The 18156-nt window shown below is 44.1% G+C and overlaps 1 protein-coding gene across 1 annotated transcript; it reads left to right on the forward strand.

Annotated features, from left to right (window-relative positions):
• Positions 1-928: 928 nt before the first annotated feature.
• Positions 929-15261, forward strand: LOC120028609 (bromodomain and WD repeat-containing protein 3-like). Its single transcript, XM_038973822.1, has 41 exons — positions 929-1031; positions 1134-1192; positions 1301-1330; positions 1549-1608; positions 2466-2613; positions 2740-2838; positions 3008-3168; positions 3272-3493; positions 3806-3906; positions 3997-4067; positions 4295-4395; positions 4577-4617; positions 4715-4816; positions 4906-5059; positions 5388-5522; positions 5614-5742; positions 5832-6057; positions 6303-6470; positions 6731-6920; positions 7083-7173; positions 7278-7421; positions 7520-7590; positions 7702-7903; positions 8035-8151; positions 8398-8505; positions 8623-8747; positions 8852-8934; positions 9073-9184; positions 9296-9357; positions 9447-9602; positions 9749-9995; positions 10078-10147; positions 10236-10283; positions 10372-10497; positions 10584-10736; positions 10932-11101; positions 11204-11499; positions 11590-11745; positions 11919-12272; positions 12411-12566; positions 12681-15261. The coding sequence occupies exons 1-41, from the start codon at positions 995-997 to the stop codon at positions 14105-14107; spliced, it is 6708 nt and encodes a 2235-aa protein (XP_038829750.1). The 5' UTR covers positions 929-994; the 3' UTR covers positions 14108-15261.
• The last annotated feature ends 2895 nt before the right edge of the window (positions 15262-18156 follow it).

An 18156-nucleotide genomic window follows, 5' to 3' on the forward strand; every position in this document is an offset into this window, starting at 1 on the left:
AACGCTGACTGCGAGCCAGGCCTAATCGCCCAACATCAGAGCCCGACCTCACTAATGCCCTTGTGGCTGAATGGAAGCAAGTCCCCACAGCAATGTTCCAAAACCTAGTGGAAAGCCTTCCCAGAAGAGTGGAGGCTGTTACAGCAGCAAAGGGGGGACCAACTCCATATTAATGCCCATGATTTTGGATTGAGATGTTCCACAAGCAGATGTCCACATACTTTGGGTCATGTAGTGTATTTACATGATATAAGAAATGTGGGTCTATCATGTCATATCTCCAGACAAATGTCTAAAAATAAAAAGATAATATTCTTGATATTGTCATAGCACTAATATTTCGCCAACGTAATTGAAGCCTATCGTGCACTGCACAGGCTAATACTGCATTGTTCTCATCAGCATTGCATAGCCTATTTGTCTATACAAATGGATGCATGGATGTTTTTCTTTATTCAGTTGAGTTATTGAAACAAAGCCTAACTAGTGTAGCTAAGTCAGTGTATCAAAGACAAATTGCACCGGGTAAAATAAAATGTGACAGATTGACATTTTTGTTTTGCCATCACATATGACGTCATCAACAAGACACTCGACCTTGTCAAAGACAACAATGCGTCTTTATACTTGCGTCTTTATACTATAATTTCGCATATATAAATAGCTTTCTTTCGTTACATTGACCAAAAGCTTTCTAATGTATTCAAATAGAATATCAGTTCATTTATAGGGCGAGCTTCGCTTTGTCTTTGTTGTAGTCGAACAAAAAATAAAGAGTTGTTCCCCACCCCCTATTTCCTCTGCTGTGGCGGAAGTAACTCGTATTGCTGAGGCCTCATCCTTCCAATGGCGACTGAAAACAGGCTGATTAGAAAGCGGGAGCAACTGTGGAGGGGGTCAGAGCAGTGTAACCGAAATTAAATAAATATATCATACTCTCACTAGTCATAAAGTTAGTTTAAAATTGTAGACCCACCAAATCACGGCCGATTCAATGGCCAAAAGTCGGAATATTTCGCTCCTTGAATCAGGTAAGGCGAATATAGTTGCCTAATTCATTGCTTAAATTATATATAAATCTTGATTTAATTGATATCCAATTGTGCTCACTATTTTATTCTATTCACTTACAGAGCTGTATTACCTAATTTCACGTTTTCTAACAACGGGTCCATGTCAGAGCGCGGCTGAGGTAAATTGGCGTGCCTTATTGACATCATTTTTCTTACTATTCAAAATTGTTGGCGAAAAGTTAATGAAAGCAACACATTCGAAAAACCTATTTTTGTATCTATTGCAGGTTCTAGCGAGCGAACTAGAAGAATATCAGGTGTGTATTCCGGTAGCAGCGGCGTTCTGCCGTCGGTGTATGTAGCTACTAGCTATCCCGATGGACTGGAACGTAGAACTTGTATCACTCACGAGTTTTAATGCTTCTCTGACCGCCTCACTCGTTTGACATCACATGTTTTTACTAACTTAATTTCTGGCAGTATTTCTAGCATCTTGAGTGTTGAGATTTACACTAACACGCACCTTTTTGGATAGCTTTTGCCTTGCAGATTAGACTGGCAAGGAAATGAACATCCAAGATCTTACGAAGATTTGGTAAGTCTATAATCTATAGATGTAAATTAAATGTCGAATATCTGTTATTGTTGAATGACAGCCACGTTGTGTCCATGCATGGGCCATTTACTCTTTGTTCTTTTCAGCTTTATTCGTTGTTACATTCTTGTTACATAATAACCTGATTTTAAACTTTTACCGGTATGTAGGATTACTTATTTTTGTATGTTTCGAAAGCTTAACGCTGTAGTATAGAAACACATTTAACACATTTAAATGTATCTGTTGTACTGCAGATAGGGTGGGGACTCTTGGGGTTCTGGCTACGTCAGGACACCACTGTTGACCAATCCACGTCCTAGAAAGGCTGTAGTTGCGTTATTTTCCTTGTGACCTGTGTTGTGATTCGTCGGTTGATGAATGTGTTTTACATAAAACGTTCTGCCCACAAAGAATACAGCACACTGGTGGAATGAGATCCGATGTACATGAAGAACCCAAGTTATGTCAGTGATTCATTTTTTACCCCCTAGAAAAATAAATGCAATTTTCTTACAGTGCCACTGGCTGACAGTCTATTAGACAGAAAGACTATGATGACCTAAATGATAATAAATAGACCGTGTGGTTGCAGTACTGTAGTTTCATGATTCCTGGTGTTTTTTTTTTTTTTTTTTCGTTTAGCAGACGCTCCAGAACGACTAAACCTAGTCGGCTCGTGGATTTGAAACGGTGACAATTTCGGTTACTGGCCCAACGCTCTTAACAGCTACCCAAATATAAATGTACAAATGTTGTGATGGCTTGATTGAAGAAAGAACAAAGCATGCATAATGGTTTAACAATGAAAGCTGGATTAGTCATTCTGCTCATCAACACTATTTTTGATCCCATAGGTTTCAGCCAACGGACACATTGCACCTGACCATTTGCTGCAGATCTGTAAGCAGATTGGGCCGATTCTGGACAAAGAAGTGCCATGTGTTCCAGGCGTACATTCCCTACTGGGAACTGGGAGGCAGTCCTTACTCAGAACATCAAAAGGTGCAAAGCTTTACATGCATCTTGATTGAGCGTGCATTCTAAATGTATACATCAGCAACTATTCCTTCTGAAATCGAATTGTAAGATGAAATGATTCAATTACTTATTTCTTTCCATCTCTTCCAGGTTACGGCAATGTTCGGAGGAAAGGCTCATCATTTGCTGCCCTGCACAGAGGGAGACCACCAGAGATGCCTTTGACCTGCAAGGATCCTCCAAATCTAGGTGGGTATTCCCTGACACAGGATTGACATGTTCACACATTATTTTCTATTCATGCCGGTGCAGTAAATTCAATGTGTGCTTATAACTCAACGCATTCTGTGTTGTTTTCTGTTAACATGATTCTGTTATCATGTTTGGACTCTGAGTCATAGTGTTTTGTCCTTCACAGTGGAGGTGTACAGAGGAAGGGAGCTAACAGGTACTCAACGGTTCAGCACTGTGAACCCTGTGAGCAACTATCAGCACATGCGGATGCACAGGAGGATTCTGGGTCATCTGTCTGCAGTCTACTGCATTGCTTTTGATCGGACCGGTCTCAGGATTTTCACCGTGAGTTTTGTCGTCATAAAGATCAAGTTCTTGGGGGAAATCATGTTAGGTGGTATACCCGAGGCTCATCACTTTATCTACCTTATCAAACCCCACTTTCAAGGGCTCGGACGACTGCTTGGTGAAGATATGGTCTTCGTTTGACGGGAGGCTTCACTCAACCCTGCGAGGACATTCTGCTGAGATCTCAGACCTGGCTGTCAGCTTTGAGAATACCTTGATGGCAGCTGGCAGCTGTGACAAAACCATCCGAGTGTGGTGCCTTCGTACCTGTGCACCTATGGCTGTCCTACAGGGGCACAGTGGATCCATTACCTCCCTACAGGTAGGAGCTTCCATATTCCTCCAACACCCTTATTATGATTCTATCGACTGTAATGTTAGCCGGGCAAATAGTATGTAAGCTAATGCTGTCCACAGTTTTGCAAATGTAGGACACCATGCAACAGTGTAATGCGTTAACTGCACACAGCACTTTTTAACTCATGATGTACATACTAAACCTTATTGCTTCAGCAGCTCACATTGGACCACTAGTGTGATTTGCTGTCTGTACCGTAGACATCCCCCAGTATAGATGTGGCTGCATAAGTATATCTGGAACAGCATTTAACTTTGTGAATTACATCTGTCTCAGTTCTCACCGTTTGCCAAGGGCTCAAAGAGATACCTGGTGTCCACTGGAACTGATGCAACAATCTGCTTTTGGCAGTGGGATGTCAATAACATACATTTCAGGTGAGTTTCAACTACTGGTAATTTGATTTAGATAGTAATTGCATCCTGAAAATGACATAAATCTGAAACATTTACACTCTGTTTGTAAAGTGATCGCCCGCAGAAGTTTACAGAGCGACCCAGGCCGGGAGTTCAGATGGTGTGCTCATCATTCAGTCCAGGTAACGATGTCAAGATGGCAGTTTAGTGTAAAAGAATGCTTTGGCTCTTTAAATACATTTCTACAAATTGATCATACTATTACACTAACCATAGCTGATACGATTTTAACAGAAGTATTGATTCAACTTTTTACCTCACCAACAAGTTATTCTAACATGGGTATTTAAAGGCTGAACCAAACTGGGATAAATTGATAGTAGTTTTTTTGTTTTATAAAACATTTTAGGTGGCATGTTCTTAGCGACGGGAAGTACTGACGATGTCATCAGAATATATTACCTGGGAGGTGGGAACCCTGAAAAAATATCAGAGCTTCATGAACACACGGTAAGATCCTTTTGAAGAGCAGATAAACCATCACATAGCAGCGAAAAGCTGAACACAAGAAAATAATGAGTTCCTAAAACAAATAATAATTAAATCCATTGAAGCTTTAATTTACAACAAATACAAACAACGTTGATGTAATATTCTAACCATTGTTGTCAATATATGTTCTAATTTTTAGGACAAGGTTGACAGCATCCAATTTTGCCACTCAGGAGAAAGGTATGATCAGTGTGATTAGTTGAAGCACTCACCTTAGCCCAACCGTTTTCATGAGGATTGCCTAGAGTCCATTGTCTTGGTTTGCCTCGTCTCTTAGGTTTGTGAGTGGCAGTCGAGATGGCACAGCACGCATCTGGAGGCTGACTCAGCGTCAGCAGTGGAGGAGCCTTCTTCTCAACATGAACGCCACTCTACCAGGGTAAGGAATGAACAGCTTGCCGGCACCATTACATACACCTACACATGCTTGTATCTGTTTTTATCCGTTCATATCAACTTCCTCCGCAGCTCAGAACACGCGACCAATGAGGAAAGCTTTTTCAAACCCAAGGTCACCATGGTAGCGTGGGATCGCCATGACAACTCAGTAATCACAGCGGTCAACAACCATATCCTCAAAGTGTGGAACTCCTACACGGGCCAGCTGCTACATATCCTTAAAGTAGGAGCAACTGCATTGTCTTACATTCTATTTTCATGAACAGTGCTGTCTCACGAAGATAGCTGATTTTGTATCTATGACTACTAGTAGTGTAGATGAATTTCCATCCTTCAACTATTTGTATATAAAGAACTGTTGAGGGATAGTCCTCGATTCCTTAGTCAGGAGGACATTATAGTTGTACTGTTTTTCCCCTTGCCACTGCTTGTCACTGTAAGCATGCTTTTCAGGAGCATTTCCTCAAAATATTTTGTCCAGTGACTTGGTAAAATAGCGGAATAGCATCCGACAGTGATTTGACCTGACAGCTGTGTGATGCTCTGTGCAGGGCCATGAGGCTGAGGTGTTTGTCCTGGAGCCCCACCCCTCAGATCCCAGGATCATGCTGTCTGCTGGCCACGACGGAAACGTCTTCATCTGGGACATCGTCCGGGGCACAAAGACACAGCACTACTTCAACATGGTGAGGAGGAGCCATGCACCACAGAAGACAGTAACATCCATTCTCTCCAACTATGACTGACTCCATCTTGGTTGCTCTGTCTGCCCTACAGATTGAGGGCCAGGGTCATGGTGCTGTCTTTGACTGCAAGTTCACTCCTGACGGCCAGCGCTTTGCCTGCACAGACTCCCACGGTCATCTGGTCATTTTCGGCTTTGGGAGCTCCAAGCCATACGAGAAGGTAAGGCTGGAGCTCCTACTACATCTATGCATAGGAAAGAGTCCTTTATTCAATGGTTTGAGATTGACTGCCTGTCTGTCTTTGTCCAGCTTCCAGATCAGGTGTTTTTCCACACCGACTATCGGCCACTGATCCGGGACGCCAACGGCTTTGTGTTGGATGAGCAGACCCAGCAGGCACCCCACCTCATGCCCCCTCCCTTCCTGGTGGATGTGGATGGGAACCCCCACCCCCCTAGATACCAGCGGCTGGTCCCCGGGAGGGAGAACATTGCAGACGAACACCTGGTGCCTCAGCTGGGATATGTTGCCACAAGTATGTAAACTAGCATTTACGAGACAGTTGTAAGGCAATATGATCCTTTTGTTTATTGGACCAGTACAACAACACTAAAATAGCAGTTGGGCACGTGTGGATGGGTGGATTTTGTTTGACCAGTGCAACTACCATCTGTTTCTCTGAGAGTTTGTGAGTGGGTGGATGTGTGAATCTGTTTGAGTAAGTGGTTGTGTTACTTAAGACCCTGTTACTTAAGACTGTGTCCATGTTGTCCCCCTCAGGTGATGGCGAGGTGATGGAGCAGGTGATCAGTCAGCTGACCACAGACCATGAGGAGGCCACGGCCAGACGCAGCATTCTGGACGACACCATCAGGCAGCTGCAGGAGCAGCAAGACAGGCAGAGCAGACCAGGGACACTAGCCCCAGCCCCCAGCACCCCACGCAGAGGTACCGGAACACACCCATACTGTCAGTTCTACTAGCAGTATTGTGTGGTGGCATGCAAGATAACATATTCCTAGCTATTTTCCTTTCTACAAGCTACCATTGCTCTGGGGCATGCTCAATAACTTTGTATTCCTACATGTTAATGGTCGAGGACTCTATTGGAAATGGAAAATCATTTCTCATCCATTATGGTTGAATGAATGATTGGGTCCTGGACAAGCAGTGATGTTGTGTTCCCTTCTCTCCCACTCTGTACCCAGCATCAGTGAATGAGCGAGGTGCAGCTGAGGTGCAGTCGTCCCCTAACGTGGGTCTAAGGCGCAGTGGGCAGGTGGAGGGGGTGAGACAGATGCACCAGAATGCCCCTCGCAGCCAGATGGCCACGGAGAGGGACCTGCAGGCCTGGAGACGCAGGGTGGTGGTACCTGAGCTCTCATCCAGCAGTTACAGGTGAGACCGACATCCCTCAAACAACAGGGGGAGATAATCTGTATAGTTAGTTATATAACACAAAGGATGTCATGTATATAAACAAGTCTACTCCTGAATGGTTCATCTCTAGAACATTATTCCTGTAATGCACGTTTAAATTAAATGTGTAAATGATCTTAGTTACCAGGATGACTTCCGAATTACAAAAGGAGAGGAGGAGATTGCCTTATACAATGCAAAGAAACGCCGTGTGACATACGGCAGTTGTAGAGTAAGTAGACATATATTTATTACTTTTAAAGATCATGACTGACCACAGGAATTTTTAAATGATACTGACGTCATACCTGCATTTCTGCTTTGCTTCTGCCTCAGGATGATTCTGAAGATGAACTGCCTTGCATCAAACGAGCACAGTCCCGCAAAAAGCAAAAAGTCTTCCAGCAGAGCAGAGATGGCATTGTGGAGGAATTAATCGAGTTCTCCTGTGAGGAGGGAGAGGGGACCACAACATCAGAGGTACATTCTATGCTTTTGGCATGTCCGTTAGAGAATAACAAGCTATTTGGAATATTGGTGAAAGAGGTCAATCTTGCCATCTCCTATCCCTCCTCTAGGACCATGAGATGGAGGGCAGTGAACTGGATTCATCCAATGAGGAAGAGGAATGGAAAAGTGACAGTTCAAGGTACAGATAAGCTCTTTGCTTCTCTTGATTCCTTGCAAGAGGTACATGACGTATGTCATATTGTTGTTTCCCTTGGTTTAATGCTAACATAACTTGCATTTCCCATGACAGCCACTCGTCCAGTGAGTACTCTGACTGGACAGCAGACGCTGGGATTAATCTGCAGCCCTCCACTCCCGTGTCATCACGGAAACGAGTTCGCCGCCAGTTTAGCAGCTCGGAAGAGGAAGAGATCGAGGAGGAAGAGAAGCAGCAAAGTGAGGATGAGGAACGACCACCTCAGACTAGCAAGCAGAAATCCAAGAAGCCCAAGGTTAGCCACTGTACTAACCTGCATATTTTTTTGTCAGTGCTTGCATCCTGTTATGGTATGACAAAAAGTAGTTTCACACTTCTCTATTGAATATTAAATAAATCTTACGTAATTGTTCATTTGTATCACAGCGGCCTAAAGCCAGGCCGTCGATCAACAGAGAAGTCTCCAATGAGTTCAGACCCTCAACGTGGATCACTGATGTCATTCCCAGGAAGTCTCCCTTCGTTCCCCAGATGGGTGATGAGGTACGTGGCTCTGTCTGGACCATATGTCTCCCCTACTGTGTTGTGTTCATGTGTGCATGCATCTCTGATGTCTAAATCAGAGGAGGCTGGTGGGAGGAGCTATAGTAATGGCTGGAATGGAACGGTATCAAACATATGGAAACCACGTATCCATTCCATTCTAGCAATTTCAATGAGCCTGTCCTCCTATAGCTCCTCCCACCAGCCTCCTCTGATCTAATTACTGTTACCCTCTCTCTCCCTCAGGTAATCTATTTCCGCCAGGGTCACGAGGCGTATGTGGAGGCGGTGAACAGGAACAACCTGTACCCCATTAACATGGAGAAACAGCCCTGGAGGAAGATGGAGCTGAGGGTAAGAACATATCCACTCTGCTCCACTGATGCGGTAGAAAACGGGCTTGTGTGTTGAGGGCCTGTGTCTAAAAGGACATTGTTGAAGAGTAACTTGACGCTCTCCTTCTCTCTACAGGACCAAGAATTTGTTAAAATAACTGGGATCAAGTATGAAGTGTGCCCTCCGACACTCTGCCGCCTGAAACTGACGCTCATTGACCACGGCACACGCAAAATCACAGACAAATCATTTTATGTCAAGTAAGTGATGCAACCGCTTCAAAGTGTCTAACATTAAAGATGAATGTACACAGATATAACCAGAGACATTTGGTAACTTTGGACTTCTGTACGCCTCCCCTCAGGTATCATGACATGCCAGATGTGATTGACTTCCTCGTGCTTCGGCAGAGTTATGACGAAGCACGCAGTAGAGTCTGGCAGCCAAGTAAGTTAACAATACGTCTCTCCTCAGGGGTTCCTCACACTACTCAAGGTCCAGTAACGTATGAGATGAACAGGTCAACATTTCGATACAATGTTTTCTGCATTCCCCCACCTAAAATGGTAACATTCCTCACTGCAGATGACAGATTCCGGTCCGTAATAGATGATGCCTGGTGGTTTGGGATCATTGTTTGTCAGGAGCCATATCAGCCTGAATATCCAGACAGTCATTTCCAGTGCTTCAAAGTCCGGTGAGAATGTATTAAAGTGCTAGTATGATTGGGTCTGCGATGTTGGAAACCAGTCAAAATGGTCCCCAACAGTTGATGCTTCTAACCTGCTTGTCTTTGTTTTGTTGCCAGATGGGACAATGGTGAAACGGAGAAGCTAAGTCCTTGGGATGTGGAAGCTATTCCAGAGGATGGTAATTTTAACAGACTCTGTTGTAAATTGGACATTCTAGTACAGTATTTGGTAATGGACTATATGGCAACAATGGTGTGTGCTCTTCAGCCCAGCAACCTGAGTGTGTAGGTGGAGGGGTTCCAGTGACAGCAGAGGAGATGAGAGAGGTCATGTATAAACCACAGACAGGAGAGTGGGGTGAGAGGAGCAGAGATGACGAGTGTGAACGCATCATAGCAGGCATTGACCAACTCATCACTGTCGGTAAGCACACTCACCTCACCACTGCATTTTGGTACTACTTCCTCCTCAACAGACCCTGCATTGTATACCATTCCTAGATGGGCTAGTGAGGTTTTGAATTTCAAATTCACACTACTTCTGTTTTTTCTTTTTCTTCTCATTGACAGATATTGTAGCCCCATTCTCTGGCCCGGTGGACATAGTTCAATACCCAACGTACTGCACGGTGATAGCCTTCCCCACAGACCTGAGCACCATCAGACTGAGACTGTTGAGTAGGTTCTACAGGCGACTGTCCGCTGTAGTTTGGGATGCCAGATACATTGTGCACAACGCCCGGACCTTCAATGAGCCAAGGAGCAAGATAGCCCATTCAGCAAAACTTATTACAGATGTCCTGCTAAAGTTTATCAAGTGAGTTGTACAAGTGTTATTGAGCTCAAACTTTTATACAGATCCATTTTTAACGACTTATGTTGCCTTTTTATTTCCTCAGTCGACCTAGCTGTACAGATATCATGGAGATCTACAATGCAATTGAAGACATGGACTACACGGATGATGAGGTAAATCAGGTTTTGATGTGGCAAGTCATTCAAACCTTGCTCTGAAATGTTTGGGATGAACTGATGTTGATTTGAATGTCTTTCCCAGGACCTGGAAGAGGCACCAGGCCCCTCTTCTGGACACAGACTGTGCCAGGTAAGTAATGAAAGATTATGTAAAATCAGCAATGAAAACTGAGGGAAGTGGCTGGGGATGTTATCTTATGTGTCTTCCTTCATCCCAGCGCTCTTCGGAGACGGTACCTGACCCAGACTCCTGGAAGGGGCAGTGCAAACGCCTGATGAACTATGTCTTTGAGTGTGAGGACTCTGAGCCCTTCAGAAAGCCTGTGGATCCTACCTCCTACCCAGTAAGAGAACACAGAGACTTCTACTGTAATAATGACTCTGGCTTTGACAGAACTGTTGATCGAATGTGACTCATGTCTGTTTGCAGGACTACCTTAGCATCATTGACACACCCATGGACTTTGGGATGGTGAAGGGGACCCTTGAGGAGGACCGTTATGAAAACCCCATGGAGCTCTGCAAAGACACACTTCTGATATTTGCCAATGCTAAAGCCTTCACACCAAACAAACGCTCAAAGGTATTTCAGCTCTTGCATTTCCAAACCATACAAGTGATTCCAGTGTAAAAAATCCTACCTTGATCAAAAACTTATATTGAGTTGATTTTTCATTTACAATTTGACATTGATGACAATCCAGAACCTGACCAATATAGTGACTAGGACCTGATGCCAAATTGGTGCTCTACATATTTTTATCTCCTCTGTCCCCAGATCTACAGTATGACTTTACGGCTCTCTGCATTCTTCGAAGAGCGAATCAGAACAATCATATCGCAATACAAAACTGCCGTCAAGAGCAGCGAGAAGCTCCGCCGCAGCCAGAGGTTCCGGAAGAAGCTTCAGCACCACGAGTCTGCTGCACCCAGCACTGACACCACAAGGTAGGCCTCACTTCTACTGCCCACGGACCTCATTGGGCTTAAGGAAATGTACTTGTCCACATGACGTACAGCACTTCTAATTATATTGTTCTTTCCCTACAGTCAAAAGAGGACTGCTCTGAAAACTCAGGAAAAAGTGGAAGCGGCGTTGACGACCAAATCTACCTTAGCCAAAGTGTCTGCTCCTGAGAGAACCAGGAGGAGGAGCCACAGCAGTGACAGCTCAGGCCACAGCTCTTCTGAAGCTTCCTCAAGGTCAGACTCTGAGATTTACAGTGAGTTATATATGAGTGACTCTGAAGAAGAGAAACGCCCGAGGTCCTCACAGCACCATCACAGCAGAGAGACCAGGGGAACCAGAAGAGTCACCAGGAACAATGGGGCAAAGAAGAAAAAAAGTGAGTATTTCACATAAATCCGGCAGAAGGCAGCTAGCTCTTAATAGCTGTCCTTCTAATAAAATCCCTGTTTTTGATGTTTTATTTCAGTTGCTGAGAGCGAGAGTGAGTCCTCCAATGAGCGGGAGGAGAGTGAGGAAGGTGAGAAGTTGTCCAACTCAATGTCTCGCCGATTCCCCAGCAGGTCCAGCACCAGGCTAACCAGGAACAATGCTGTTACCCATAGGAAGCATACCAAACGGCCAGGTAAACACCATCACACCACAGATCCAGGAAAAGGAGAGATAACTAGAGCAGGGAGTGGAGAGCAGATAACTGCCCTTCTGGTCAAAGGTCTGAACTGTCTGTACAGAGCAGATATTTATTTTGTTATTATATGATTATTAGCCATTAAAATGTTGCTGCTGCACTGTGTCCAGAGAGGGGTTCCCAGATGAACGGTCACAGCAGAACATTTGGGCGAGAGAGGCGACGAGGAAACAACTCTGAGAGATCACCATCCCAGGGTACAGACACTTACAGGGATGAGGAGGAGAATGTGGGCCGCAGGACATTGAAAAGGAAGACTGCCAGGGCAGCCGTCAACAAGATGAAGCTTCTGGAAGTCTCTGAGGAAGACTATGGTTCAGCCTCTGAGGATGAGGACAAACATAGGCGGAAAAGCAGCCGCCATGCGACCCGAGTCAGCAAACGCACTGCCGTGATCCAGAGCAGCTCTGAATCCGAGGATCAGTCATCAGCCTCTGGATCCGAGGATCCGTCATCAGCACAGAGTAAGCACACAGTCGGCTTAGACTGGTTTGGATCAACTTTTTTTGTTCAAGGATCTACTGAACCAGAGCCACAAAAGGGGACATTCTTTGAGAACAAATTTCAACACACTTGGGTAACATATTCTTTCTCTCACCTAGGTTCTAAAAAAGGCAAGGATTCATCGGGTGATTGGGAGAACAATGAGGACAGTATTGAGAGTGAAGCTTCATCCTCTCGTTGCCATCAGAATGGAGAGAGTAAGAACTCCAGCAGCCACAGGACGACCAGACAAGCTGCAGGGACGGGGGGTAAGGGTAAGAGCTACAGGCATACTGTGGATGCTTTCACAGTCAAGGCTACTTTCTCTCTGCCTTTACTCCAATTTCATTCATTTGTTGCTGTAGTGTTAATGTTTCTATCTCTTTCAGATGATTTGTCTCATGTAAATGGCTACAACACAAAATATCAACCGGCTGATAGTAACTCTGAGAAAGAGGATGAGGAGAGCTCTGATGGTGAAGAAGGGGAGGAGGAAGAAACTATTGTGTCTCAGAAGTCCTCCAGAAGCACCGCAACTGCTGCAGTGAGCAAAAGTAGAACTTGCATTACCAGTTATGTGGCGGAAGAGAAGTCTGGCTCCAGAAAGAGACAACACACAACACGAGACCACAATGCTCAAAAGCACCCTCACAAAAACGGGAGGAAGGTGGAGAAAGAACATCCTAAAGACTCTGAGAAAAATTGTAAATTACCATCAAAAAGCCAAGCGCAAACATCTGCCTCAACCCACAAACAGGATGGCCCTGAATCAGAGGAACTCAGTGACACTCCAAAGAGATCAAGCTTTCGCAAGAAAAGACTCAAGTCTGAAGAGGAGGAAGATGGGGAGGAAGACGAAGCAGACAGCAACCATTCATACGATGAATCGGCGGGAGAATCCAATAAAAAACCTCCATTGCGAAACAAAAGACAGAGTCGCAATGACTCTGTTTCAGAGAGCGAGGAGGAGGAAGTTGTACCCAACAGGAGAGCAAGGAGGAAACTGCATGCTTCCTCAGAGGAAGAATCTGATGGGAAGGAGAAGCATAGCCCTAGCATGCGGCCTTGCCTTCGAGCCCAACCAAAAAAGAAATATATCAATGAAGACTCTGAGGACTTGGACTCTGAGGAGGACTTGGACTCTGAGATGCAAGGCAGTTGTAAGAATGGGAAGAGCAAAACTGTTTCACATAAAGGATATCAACGCAACCGAAGAAAAGCCTCCCCAGCTGCTACAAAACGACAGTCCTCTTCCAAGAGAAAACGCATTTACACCTCAGACTCCTCAGAGAACCCTGATGAAAAGAAACAGTGCATGCGCAAGGCTAAGGCTAAGAGCTACTGTGATAAGGACGAGAGAGAGACTAAACAATCCAACTCAAAGCACCCCAAGAAGGAATCTCGATCCAAGTCAGAACCCGAGGACGGTAATAGTCAGGAAGATGCCTCTTCTCAAGGGTCAGAGGAGGAGGTTGAGTGTCCGAGGTGGAAGAGACGTTTGGAGCGACAGAAACGCAAGCGAAAAGAAAGCTGCAGCAGCAGTGCCCACAGTTCTGCCTCTGAAAGCGAGGAGGAGGAAGAGTCCTCTGCCTCTGAGAAGTCCTCTGCTAGCTCAGGTTCACAGAACAGTACAAAGAGAAAAAGTCACAAGAGGTCAAGTGTCAGCGAAAAGGGTGCCGCCCGCCACTCTCGACAACGCAGGAGGGATGCCTCTGAGGCAGACAGCGACCAGTCGTATAAGGAACCCCAGAGTGGAACACATATCAAGACCCGAAACCGTGGCAAACGGACGGTGACATATCACGACAGCGAATGAAGGACTTGGCGCAGCAGGCTTAGCCAGAGCGAGACTAACTGGAGACCTTGAAGACACTTGATCACCACATTAAGGTAGTAGCACTGGAGCCCTTTCAAAAGGAAATGCTGTGAATCTGTTTCATTCAGGGATATTTATATTTTCTATGAAAAAAAAAAAAGTTTATAAAATGTATGAATGCAAGCATTTGAACAGCTGGTTTTCACAAGTGTGTGTGTATATAGAGCAAACCACCTCCCATTCTGCTTTTGTGATTTGGCCAGCTAAATAACCGTTTGGGGGAGCATTGTCAGCTTGGGTGCTATCTTAATATACCTCTGTTTAATCAAGCATATTTTGCTGGTTTGCACTAAGAAACACACTGTAAAGAGGTATTTCATACACTAGTTTTGCATTAGGAACTCAGGGGTCAACTAAGTTTACCGTAGTCTCAGAAATGCAGTCTTGGGAGTTAGAGTAGGTAGGGATAAACATTTCCAGGATGGCGGATTCAGTCCAAGCACACTCGCCGAGACAACTAATCTTCTTCACCCTCCTTTTGACTTCAACACTCCTTTGTAAATCCACATGAATTATCCTTTACTGTATTGTGTGGTGACTTGTTGATATGAGCCAAAATGTACAAATTTGAATTCCTAGTTTTCCTCTGTTTTGTCTTCATTTTTTTCATTGTTTATTTTGCAATATTTCGTTATGTGTATTCTAGTCATTGATTGAGGTGTAAATATGAGATTGAGTGACATGGTTTGGGGATCACTCTGTAGCAAACCATTGCTTATTTAAATTTGAGTATTCATTTTCTTTTTGTATGACATTACAATGCATTGTCTTGCCACATGTCACAAATTGGTACCCTTTTGCCAAGTACAGGAAACCAAAAAGTACTTATTGCAAAATACTGTGATTTCTCATATTGGGAAGACATTCTAGTGTTCTGTATTATGTACGCTCAGTATTAAAATCCTTTTCGGAGATTTTTGCCAGTCGTGTGGGGAGGGGGTCTTGAACTGCAGTTGCGTTGACATTTTTGCTTAATGTTTTTCATACTTTGATACAAACAGATTTCACAGGGAAAAGTTCCTGGTACTCAGTATGGTTGTGGAGTGCAAGAGGGCTGTTTTTTTCTGGTAATAAAGACATCAATTCAAGGCTCATTTTGTATGTGTTATTAATTTCAGTGTTGGTCTCGAGACCACATTAAGTGTCTCTGTTGGATAAATTTGTGCTCGGTATGACAGTGAGGACATGTAATTTCTTCCCGAGACCAGTCTCAAACAGCAGAGTAAAGAAACAAATGTTCAGCTTCCATTGTCAATGCATAAAACCGCTTCGCCAGACCAAGTCGATACAATTCTGCCTTGAAACATTAATACAGTATCTTAACAGCATATATATTTATTATTATAACATGTTTTTTTTCGCAGTGGGAACCTAATACTAGTGCACTCTTTGTATAACACAGGCCCGTTGGTGTAGTGGAGTTTATACGCAGGTATAAACCGTATACCCACTTCTTTTCAGTGGCTATTGCATATACTTAAGCAATACGGCATAAGAGGGTGTGGTATATGGCTAATATACCACAGCTAAGGGCTGTTCTTACGCACGACGCATCACGGTGTGCCTGGATACAGCCCTTAGCCGTGGTATATTGGCCATATAACACAACCCCCCGAGGTGCCTTATTGCTATTATAAACTGGTAACCAATGTAATTGGAGCAGTAAAAATAAATGTTTTGTCATACCCGTGGTATACGGTCTGATATACCACAGCTGTCAGTCAATCAGAATTCAGGACTTGAACCACCCAGTTTATAATTACTTCTTAATATCTACTGATGCGTATCAAAATATTGTAGTGCAGGTATACGATTTATGTAGTGCAATAGAGAAATCATGCACAAAGTAGCATACGCAATCGCAAAGCACGTGAAATCTATTCACATGCCCGCCGCGCAGTTTCAGCGGAATATCATCTGCAGGCAGCCAGTGTGCAGCTCTCAACTGGTTTTGGCATGGAGCAGCTCACAGAAGAATGACATCGGTAGGGTAGGAAAGACGTTTCAACATATCTACCAGTAAATGCTAAATAAGGCAACAATGGGTATGCAAACTAGGTATTGAAAAAGTTTAGTCCGAAGTGTTGGTTCGGGTCTGGGTGGACAGAGGCCCACCCACTGGGAGCAATGCCCTGACAGGCCCACCCAATCAGATTGATGTGGTTTAAGCATTGTTGTGGACTTAGACCATCACATTTTTGTATTTTTTTCTATTAAGGTGTGCTTTTGAGAGTGAAAATCTGAAAAATCTATAGGAAAACTAAATTTAAAAAATAATAGGAAAACAGGATTTTTCATACAGGTTGCCTTTCCTTCGCTGGGAGGGCCGCTTGGGAACTTTTTGGCAAAATCTGAGTATACCCACTTCTTCAGGCACCACTACACAACTGCATAGAGCCAATGGAAAGACAGCAGTCACATACAGCATGATGTTAAAAGTTAAGCAATCCATAAACTCAGACATAATAAGCCAGTAGGTCCCAATCATAAGAATACAAAAATACAACCATTAAGCATTTCTCAATTGAAATGTACAACTATTACTTCCCATTGCAAAAAAAACATTTAAGTTTAGCACACAAAGTAACCAGTGACCTGTTTAAAGTGGATCTGACAGCGTTAATTTGAACTACTTTGCAGATATGAAACAGACAATTGTAATATCAGTCAATATTAAATGCAAAGTTTATGCTACAAAACCAACTTTATAAGAGGTTTTAAAAATAGGTTTTATTTGACTCAGTGTTCCATAGCGTATACTAAGGCATTGTTGGCAGAATAGATGGATGCAGTTCAATGCATGATTAATATAATTCAACAATACATTTCTTGGTAGTCCCAAAAATATTGCTATCTGGCCTAGTAAATTGATTGCTTCCTCCATTGGGATGCTCTGGTAGAGTTTCAATGACTCAATATTCTGGCCCAAAATTTACAAATGTAACTAAGCCTGGGAATGTCAATACAATAAAACTAGCAAGGGCAGCAGCCTTCTGAGTGGCGCAGTGGTCTAAGGCACAGCATCGCATTCAGTGCTAGAGGCGTTACTACAGACCCGGGTTCATTTCCCGGGTTGTGCCACAACCGGCCATGGCTGGGAGTCCCATAGGACAGAGAACAATTGGCCCAGCATTGTCTGGGTTAGGGGAGGGTTTGGCCAGTGAGGCTTTACTTGGCTCATCATGCCCTAGTGACTCCTTGTGGTGGGCCGGGTGCTTGCGGGCTGACCCCGGTCGCCAGTTGAACGGTGTTTCCTCCGACACATTGGTGCGGCTAGCTTCTGGGTTAAGCTGGCGGGTGTTACACATGGAACAACAACAACAAACAACAACACAGAATAAACAAACATACAGTCAATAACACAGTAGAAAAAAGTCTATATACAGTGTGTGCAAATGAGGTAAGATAAGGGAGGTAAGGCAATAAATAGGCCATAGTGGCGAAATAATTACAATTTAGCAATAAAACACATGCAGAAGATGAATGTGCAAGTAGAGGTGCAAAGGTGCAAAGGAGAAAAAAAATAAACATGAGGTAGTTGGATGGGCTATTTACAGATGGACTATGTACAGGTGCAGGGATCTGTGAGCTGCTCTGACAGCTGGTGCTTAAAGTTAGTGAGGGAGATATGAGTCTCCAGCTTCAGTGATTTTTGCAATTCGTTCCAGTCATTGGCAGCAGAGAACTGGAAGGAAAGGCGGCCAAAGTAGGAATTGGCTTTGGGGGTGACCAGTGAAATACACCTGCTGGAGCGCGTGCTACAGGTGGGTGCTGCTATGGTGACCAGTGAGCTGAGATAAGGCGGGGCTTTACCTAGCAAAGACTTATAGATGACCTGGAGCCAGTGGGTTTGACGACGAATATGAAGCAAGGGCCAGCCAACGAGAGCATTTTTGGTGACAAAACGGGTGGCACTGTGATAGACTGCATCCAATTTGCTGAGTAGAGTGTTGGATGCTATTTTGTAAATGACATCGCCGAAGTCAAGG

Source organism: Salvelinus namaycush, chromosome 34 (genome assembly GCF_016432855.1).
Source record: "Salvelinus namaycush isolate Seneca chromosome 34, SaNama_1.0, whole genome shotgun sequence".
Lineage (NCBI taxonomy): Eukaryota > Metazoa > Chordata > Actinopteri > Salmoniformes > Salmonidae > Salvelinus > Salvelinus namaycush.

Coding starts and splice junctions, on each gene's coding strand:
- LOC120028609 (XM_038973822.1), top strand. CDS start 995: ATGGCCAAAAGTCGGAATATTTCGCTCCTTGAATCAG. Junction 9,603..9,748: donor TGACCAACTCATCACTGTCG/GTAAGCACACTC, acceptor TCTCATTGACAG/ATATTGTAGCCCCATTCTCT. Junction 11,746..11,918: donor GAAGCATACCAAACGGCCAG/GTAAACACCATC, acceptor CACTGTGTCCAG/AGAGGGGTTCCCAGATGAAC.